The 9,193-nt window shown below is 46.3% G+C and overlaps 1 protein-coding gene across 1 annotated transcript in view; it reads left to right on the top strand.

Annotated features, from left to right (window-relative positions):
* FRMD4B (FERM domain containing 4B) overlaps window positions 1–9,193 on the top strand; it is an 89,306-nt gene that overhangs the window by 44,575 nt on the left and 35,538 nt on the right. The window contains 1 exon segment of the mRNA XM_009329814.1: window positions 819–878. Coding sequence (XP_009328089.1) covers window positions 819–878 — 60 coding nt within the window.

Below are 9,193 nucleotides of genomic sequence, written 5' to 3'. Positions count from 1 at the left end.
GGGAGAAAAGCTAAAAAAGGTGGGAGTCGTTTTTCTCACAGGCAAGTGGGAGAAGTATTTATTTGAGGAGTTTTAAATTGAAAGAGGGAAGGAAAGAAGAAAAGCTCGTCACAGGAAGTAATTTATCTGGGCAGGTTTCCATCCAATTTATCACTTATTCTAATTTAAATATGTTCTGGAGATCTAGGAAGAAAAGAATGTAATACCGTAGCTAAACTTGCTATATTACGGCTGTGAATCTTTCTTTCAGAGCATGTGTTTTTGATACCTCTGTTGTGTTGAAATATATTATGTCAGTTTTTCCTCTCCTTAATCGAGTTTCGTTGTACTCCGACTTAAACTCTGGTTATTTGCCACTTTCTATGGAATAAAATTCTACCTTTAAAACGCTGGGGTTTCCCCCCCCCCCGCTGCATTCTCAGTGACAAAATGCTCCAGCAAAGCTGCAGTGGCTTGGTCTGCCTGAACCGTTGTTTTCATCTAGAGCGAGCACAATTCCTCTCAACTGCTGACCTGCTTGTAAAGCCAACCTTTAGCTGGATGTGGTCGGCCGGAGAGAGAATTGTATTTCACCTTTCGTGCGGTAAAAGTGATATTTGATTTGCAATGTAAAATTCCTCCCCGTTTTGGAAGCGGTTTTATTTATGGTGTAGGTGGATAATATACAGCTGGAAGCGCAAAGGGCCAAGTTCTCTCCTTGAATACATGCAGGCAGCCTCCGTGCTTTGCGCTGGGTGTAACTGGGGTCAGGATCTGGCCACAGAGCTGTGGGAGTGGGGAAGTGAACAATGCTGGGAAAATCGAGGACTTTTGAAGAGATCATGTTTTAATTCTGTCACTGTTTTTCAATTGTAGGAAGCTAAAGGGGACTATTCCAGGTAATAACGTTTTCCTTTCTAATACTGGTGTGCTTGATGGATGTGTTTTTCTGTGTTGGCATTGTATTGCAAACAATCAAAAATGGGGGTAAAGTCCAACCACGAGCAGTGGCTGAAGAAAGTGAAATGCGCTGCTGGGCTGGATAAAATCTGAGTCTGCAGGGTGAGTAATGCCTTTTGTGACCAGGCTGTGAGTCAAAACAGTTTTTCAGGCCACCCCGCTTCGCTCCCCTCCCCGAATGCGGGTGCCGAAGTGGGACAGGGAGAAAGCTCCCGCTCTTTCCTACCAGAAAGCCTGTGCTTTGCACCGAGGCTTGGGTCCGTCTGGGTGACCTTGCCCACGACCCTGCCCGTACAGCAGCAGCACGTGCGGGGAGACGCGGAGCCTGTCAGCTGCCCACGCTGGAGATCAATGAGCCGCGTTCTTCTGCAGCTGCCCGGCGGGGCCTCCCCCTTCCCGCACTTGACCTGACAGTTGTGTTGTAGCTGGTGCGCGACCCGGTTGCTGGGCTTTGGCTGTCTGAAGTTGCATCATCAGGCTGGGCTTGCCCTTGGAAATCGCTTTTTACCATGCACTGGTTATAACTGGCCTCGGGGGGCTGCGGGGAGGAGGTGGGGTCGCACTCGGACCTGTTAGAGCCAAGGAAAAGACCTTCAATTGGAAACGGCTCACTAAGCAAACAGAAATTCAGAAGGTTGGCTTTGGTCACGTTAATATTTTACTACTTGCTGAGTTTCCATATAGGAAGAAAGGTGCGTTTACGCTTTAGCTACAACAGCTTTCAAGAACCATGCTTTGAAAATGCTCAGTAAGGAGCTATCTGCTCAAATGTAGGGAGCGAGTCACGTCTGACTGCCAAAGCCTGCAGCAGTGACGTACTCTGCTTTTCCTTCAGTGAGCAGTTGTCAAGTAAGTACGAGTGCTGCTGCCCAAGACCCCTTCTTCTCCAAATGCCAGTCTCTTCTCCACTGAAGGACACGCTCTGTGAAGTCCCTCACAACCTCCTCTTCCTTTTCGTTGGCGTGCTGTCATGCCTGCAGGCAGGAAAAGATGTCCTTGTGACTAAGATCAACTGGATGGGCTGGCTGTACAGACAATTTCCGTTCCTATTCATGCTGTAAACCTGCTTTGTGACCCACAGTATATTGCTTATAGCCACAGTGTGCTGCATTTTTCCCTAGAAAGACCGTTCGCCTTGCCTGATCTCATGGGGACACCCTAAGCTTAACTCGGTTTAGGCACAGATAACCAGAGAAACGCCGTTCGCTTGACAAGAAGTAACTTGTTAGGCTGTAGCAGCTGGTGGCACGTGCTCTCAATTCTCAAGAGAAGTGATTAAGGTTAAAAACTACCTTTGTGGTGAAACCCTCCCTTATGCGGTTTGAACTTAACGCTGGCTCCGTATCGCTTGCCATAAATAGGTTTTTGAAGTATTGCTTCACATGCCCAAGAACTGCGTCCATGGTTATTTTCCATGCCTCCACGGACACGTTGCAAGGAGTGGATTGCCTGTGGTTACCTTCAAATGTATTTAAAGAAAATTGGAGGGAAGAATATTGTGCTACCAGACTGATTTCCCAAGTGCAGCTCTTCCCCTAACAGTTGCGTGAAAATAGCTGCAGCAATTGTTTCCTCTGTTAAACAAAACATATGTTATGCCTCCACAGCAAACGAGCACGGCCAGCTGTCCAGGCCCAATGAGCCCAGCAGAAGTGAAAGAATTTCACTTCACGTATCACAAGTGGTCGTTTGGACCACCGCTGATAAAGCGCTAGCTTAATTACCGGTGTATCTTAACAAAGATAACTGCGGGACTGGTCTCCCCTGCCAAACTCGCCCGCAGTGCAAAGAATACGTCCTTGCAGCGGTGCTGTTTGTGCAGTGCGGTTGCCTCTCTTCGCAGTGTCTTGGGTTTGGCACGTTTGCTGTCGTTTGGCAATTCCACTTTGAATCACTTTCTGGAATGTGGCTCTTGCACCATTTATGCATACGTAAGAACAGACGGGTTAATTTTTTTTCTATAGGATTAGTGCTGAATGAACGTGGGTAAATACAGGAATTGCCTGAAGTCCTAGAGATTAGCTTTCTGGAAGTGAAAAGTGGGCCAGTCCAGACAACACTGGTGATCTCTGCCCAGCTGATTTTTCACACATCCCGCAGGGAGCTTTTCCATGGGGAGGCGTCCCGCGGTGGGGGTCACTGTGCGGCGTTCCTGTTTTTTGGGAGCAGGCAGATCAGTACCAGGGTCCGAACGCTTCAAACCCCTGTGGCTCTGCAGTAACCCCTTTCCCAATCCGCTGCTCAAATTCTCAGATAACGCCTTGATGGCAGAGAGCAGCAATCTCCCGAGAAACACCCTCCCTTACTCCGTGCTGAGTGGGTGAGCACATTCTTTTGAAATCTGTTTATTTTCAGTGAGCAAACCTGACATGTGGGCGCTTGGAGAAAGTAAAAACTTCTGATTTCTCCACCACAAAGGTCGTTCCAGAGGGACTTTACAGTCTGGTAGCACTGACAGCGTGAAAGCATCAGGGTCTTTGGGGTTTGGCCCTTGCGGGTAGTTTGCAATAGGACCCTGGGGTCCTGGGCTGGGCTGTTAGGGCAAGGGTATGCGCCTTATCATTCAGAGAGGGGCTTTATGTAAGGTAAACCACCCAAGTCCCACTTTGAGAGGACCCTGACTTTCAAGACATCTTGATAAAACTTAAGTACATGCTTTGAAATTGCACACGCAGCATGCCCGTGGTATATGTGCCTGTTTTGGATGGCTCTGGTCTCTCAAAGGCAGTCTAAAATGACTGTGGGCCGCAGGAGGAATGATTAATGAAGGTGACAGCGGACCACGATCGGTGTAGCTCACTGCACACTCAGTTCCTTTTCCTGTTTACTGAACTGGTGATCCCAGCCAAGATAATTACCCCCTGTGTGTGACGAAGAGCATGTCGCAGGGATGCTCGGTGAGCCGTTCCTCTCCTCCTTACGCAGGACAGTGTCGGGGCTGCCACGGGCAGAGCAGTTCTTCCCGAGAGTCCTGCAGCTGTGATGTTCCCAGCAAGTCTGGGATGCTGCAAGTCCGCGGCTCTCTGCCTTCCCGTGCAACAACTGGGCACGTTTTGCTCGAGGGGAGGGATGTAACGCTTTGCTCGTGTTTGCTTTTCACTCATCTACGGCTTCCAGTTGACTGCTTCTCTGTTTAAGCTGAACTCCTATCAGTTTTTCTCCAGCTCCTGTAATAAAAACCTAAAGCAAAGTATCAGTCATTAATAGTTGTGAAACTCTGCATTAGTTAATTGCACTCCTCTGCTCTCATATTTGCAAATGAAACAGAAAAAGCTGCGAGCCTGGTTTTACAAAATCTTGGATTTTAAACTCTATGCAAGGGTTTTAAAAAGGCAATGTGATTCAAGTTGTATCTTCTGGCATGGTTCAATTTTGGGGAAAAATAGTCCATATTCTATTTATTTTGGGAATTTTATTTAAATTTTAAAGCTAATGTCTCGGCAGGCAAGCGAGATGATAGATCAGTCTGGTAATTATTCATCAAGTAAATATGCAAGGTATAAAGTCTTGCCTCCTTGGGAAATAAATGATTTAGCTGTTTTTAGTTTACAGATAAAGCATCTGCCCTCAAAAATGCCGTGCACTAGTATGTAGTATTATTTTTCTTTGTAGCTTGATGAAAGAAACAGTTTAACTGAGATGTCCTAACTGCTGTCCTTCTAGCATTAGAAAAACGTTTATTAAAATCAGATTAGTTCCAGGGACTATATAAGGGAAGTAACTTTTAAAAAAAAGTTTATTTTCTGACTGATAATCTTGGATCATATTTTCCTCAGTAACGTTTCCAGGACTGAAACCCAGCCGTGCTCCCTGAAATTTAATTAAATTTCTGGAGGAGGGCTTCCATTTTCTTTAAATAGCTGACGCATTCGATTTTGATTCTGGCCTGTGGGCTGCAAAGATAACTCCTGACTGGTATAACATAACACAGACAAAATAATGAATTCCTGATAGCTGACATGTACGAGGCACCGGGATTTATCATTACATGGGTGATAAATGCAGTTTGCAAAAGGAAAAGGTTTGTGTGAAAGATACCCCTGCGAACTGTGGCTATGGAGTAATTGGTTCAGAAACTCCCGAATTTACAAACTTTACTGAGGAAAAAATGAAGTGCTTGGTCTAGGTGCAGAAAACTGGTATTAACGATTGGCTCCTAATTAAGAGTGAGTGCTCACTATTAGATTTTTGGGTAGCATTTGCTTGGGAAGATGACTATTTTGCCAGACAAATGGGGAAATCTCTTGGTAGAAAAGAATGTGGAAACGGTAATGTGGGCAGTGCTAGAAAATAGCTGCTTGGAAGAAGTTAATAATTGTCTGATAGCAAAGCACCTATTCACTGTACTGCTTACCCCACGATTAAGGTAGCTTCAGAAACAGGACGCACCTGAGATCTGTTGGAGGCAGCTTGTCCAGCCTGTTTTTGGAAATCTCACCAGGTTCATAGGACCAAAACTCCTGGTGTGGCCATGGCCAGGGCTGGGGTCGGAGCAGAAACACAAATTTGGACCAAATCTCCCAGCTGTTGCTACTTGCCTCTCTGGTTTGCATCCTGGAGAGGTCTCGGAGGGCTCAAGGTAGATCCGTGTGGCGTGAATGGAGCCCACCTTGTGGGTGCCAGCCACTAACGGGTGCTCAGGCTGTCGGGCCAGGCTAGAGCTGGCCTAAAGAAAGCCCTGAAATGGGTACAGCGTGGGTGTCAGGTCCCCAGCACAAACCCTTTTGCTCCACAGACCTGCTCCTCTTATGCTGCCCTGTGTGGAAGGAGACCTGTTGTGAACCGTTCACTGGAAGCTCTTTTCCAGAGCCATTGGGATTGGGGATGGGTTACGAGGGGACATCCACGCTGGTCTCATGCGGAGGCCAAAGACCTGAGCACAGTCTGGATGCCTTTTTCAGCCTCTCGAGGATTTCCTTCCGTGTGTATCAGTGGGTGATACAGAAGAAGTGGTGGGTCACCGTAGGATTCACTCTCGGGGCATCCATCCGGTGCCTGTCACAGGCAGCACTGTGGTTTAGTTTTTGATTTTCTTTTCCACGCAAGTGCGCTTTTTAAATGCCCATGCACTGATATTTACAGAGGCTTTCTCTGACCTACTGCTCCCCGTGGGCTGTCTGCCGCGCTGTAAATCAGTGCTCAGCACTGGCGCTGCGGTTGTGCTCCTTGTGCTCCACCGCTGCTTGTTTGCCAAGTGAGTCATTGTGTATTTTGCCTTTCAGCTGCAACTCTGCACACTTTTTCTTTAAATACCTTGCTAGGCACTTGCTCATGAACCATTAACTCTGTCTCGGTCAAACCTAGCTGTGTGCTTTCTTGAGCTCGCTCTTTTGCAATAAAGAACTGATTTGAAACAAGATGAGCAAAGCTTCATTAACTTAGAGCCTGTTTGCTGGGGGGGGTTGATTATTTATTTCACTTTATTTGGGAACATCTAATGAACCGAGGTAGTAAATAAGCAAGTTTAGGGAAAGTCATGTTTGATAAATATTTCATACAATAACGATTCCCCTACCCGACAGGTATGAGATACCCACTTTCCCAAAGAGCTCTCTGCTTAATTGGATTTTATACCCTCTTCAAAGAAAGCTGGTTGAAAACTGCAATGATTTTTCTCTAGCAGTGTGCAAGTCTCGCTTTTCTTGCTGAGTCCCTGCCATTCATTTTTGGGGTTATACACGCCAGTGTACTGTGAGGAACGGGTAGCTGAGGGAGGGCAGCAGGCGGAGGGGAGCCGGGCAGGGAGGCCCTGAGCTCCATCTCCCTGAGCACTTAGGCAGCAGTTCTGAGATGAAAATGTTGTTCTCTCCTGGTGTTTTATTTTTCAATAAAAAGTGTAAATTCACTGTGTAAACCAGGTGCAATTACAAAAAAATACGTAGTTAAGACCCCAATTTTCTGCTAGACTTTTAACAGCAAGAGGTTTTTTCCTATTGGTGCTACTTGTAGATTCATACAGTTCAGGGCAGACCAAAGCGTACATAGTCTCTGCAATGATGTCACTTTAATGGTTTTTTACAATTTCCAATTTTAACGCAGTGCTGTAAGGGCTCTCAAGGAATTTGTATAGTATTGCTTATCATGTAGCAGATGAATTAGGCTGAATTAGGTGGAAGCACTGTGGGTGAAATGAACAAAAAGGGTTAGATGAAGAGAAAAAAAAGGATGGTTTTTTTCCCTGCCCCTCTACTCTGCTCTGAGACCCCACCTGCAGTACTGCGTCCAGCTCTGGGGCCCTCAGGATTAGAAAGACACGGACCTGTTGGAGCGGGTCCAGAGGAGGGCCACGAAAATGATCAGAGGAATGGAAGACCTCCCCTATGAAGAAAGGCTGAGAGAGTTGGGGTTGTTCAGCCTGGAGAAGAGAAGGCTCCGGGGAGACCTTACTGCAGCCTGTCAGTACTTAAAGGGGGCTTATAAGAAAGATGGGGACAGACTTTTTAGTAAGGCCTGTTGCGACAGGACAAGGGGGAACGGCTTTAAACTAAAGGGGTGTAGATTTAGACTAGATAGAAGGAAGACATTTTTTATGCTGAGGGTGGTGAAGCACTGGCCCAGGTTGCCCAGAGAGGTGGTGGATGCCCCATCCCTGGAAACATTCCAGGTCAGGCTGGACGGGGCTCTGAGCAACCTGATCTAGTTGAAGATGTCCCTGCTCATTGCAGGGGGTTTGGACTAGATGACCTTTAGAGGTCCCTTCCAACCCAAACCATTCTATGATTCTATGATGTTTTCAGTAATTTAATAATCTTATCTCGTGGGATTTACTACTTGTATATGGCAGTGTAACTTTTAATATTTACACATAATTATGGCAGTTTGGTAAGGAACACGCAGTTTTAGATTTCATATGCATGATGTTTGTACAGTTTCCTGAGGGGCAGCAAAGGGCTTGTTGTGTTTTGTCCTACAAAATTGTCCCTCCACAGTCCTTTCTTTTCTTGGTTTTTCTTTTCCTTTAAGGCACTTTTAAGGCAGAGAGGCAGTGCTATAGTGGGTACAACCCAGCCACCTAGGGAGGGCTTTTGTGTGTGCTCTGCATCCAAAGCAGATGAGAGACAAGGCAAGCATAGTGCCAGAAAATTCATCATCCCCCAAGTTGTCTCCCATGCAGGGGACAAGTCAGAGACGTGTTGCTGTCATAGCTGTTAGGCTTGGAGTAGCATCGTGGCATCCACAGCCTTAGGTAAAAGATGCTCTCCCCCTTGTCCCTAGGAGTTCCCTCAATTACAGGTTCAGCATTAAAACACATTGCCTTTTCCTGTTGTAAAATTAAATGTTATGGCTTTTGCGTTATAACGTATTCACCTCCCTTCTGGTGAATATCTGGGAAACTTTGTCAGGTCTACAGAGAGTTTCTGTGGTCTTGCACCGTCAGCTGCGAGCAGGAGTTTGGGCTCTGGTCTGACTCCGAACAACATCCTCACTTTAAAAAAGCAAAAATAAATCTTTCTTGCTTTTCCTTCCCGTGGTGATTGGGATCTATCACATGGGGTGTATTTTGTGCTTTGAGGAAATGGAACGACAGCTTTTCAGCCTCAGCTTTTTTGCTTTTGCAGATTTGTCAAGTCTTTATCATTATTTGGATACTTTATTTTTCTTGTGGTTCCATGTATCTCTGTATCAGCATGCAGAGCTGTGATAACAAGCTTTAAACTTTGCTGCTGTACTCAGACGTGTTAAAAAGCCACAACTAATATGGCTAAGCTGACTTTTGTGTGAACAGGAAGAAAGTGTGAATGTCAGAAATAACAGTCTGTTGTTGCGAGGAAGGGTTTGGGATCCTTCGAGCATTGTATCAACTGTGAATAGTCATCTTTTCGCTCTGCAGTAAATCCCCAGGTAAAGCAGAGCTGTTCTGCTTCCCGTCTGGTCTGATAGAGAAGCAACTGCTAACGCGTGCTGTCGGTATGGCTGAGCAGCTCCGTAAACACGGATATACTGTACCAGATCCGTGGGACTGGGAGCCATCACCAATGGTAGGTGTGTTGTTCAAGGACCGAAGGGTTTTATCTTCAGAACATTCATATTTCACATCAAGAGCTGTAACAGATGACCTGAGAATTCAGGGCAGATCCAGGTCACGGATTTTCTCTAGCCATGGAGAACTGCTTCCTCGGCACCCCGTTCCTCATCTGCAAAGTGGAAATACGAACGGTGCCTCATCTGCCAGGGTGGCTCTGGCAGCAGTTCACGTTCTCATTTGTCTGGTCCCCGTGTCCTCAGATAGAAAGGTGCATGCATATAGCTGATA

The sequence above is a fragment of the Pygoscelis adeliae genome, unplaced genomic scaffold (genome assembly GCF_000699105.1).
Source record: "Pygoscelis adeliae isolate BGI_AS28 unplaced genomic scaffold, ASM69910v1 Scaffold67, whole genome shotgun sequence".
Taxonomy (NCBI): domain Eukaryota; kingdom Metazoa; phylum Chordata; class Aves; order Sphenisciformes; family Spheniscidae; genus Pygoscelis; species Pygoscelis adeliae.
The sequence above is the reverse complement of the archived record's forward strand: the minus strand, read 5'-3'. Positions and strand labels throughout refer to the sequence as shown.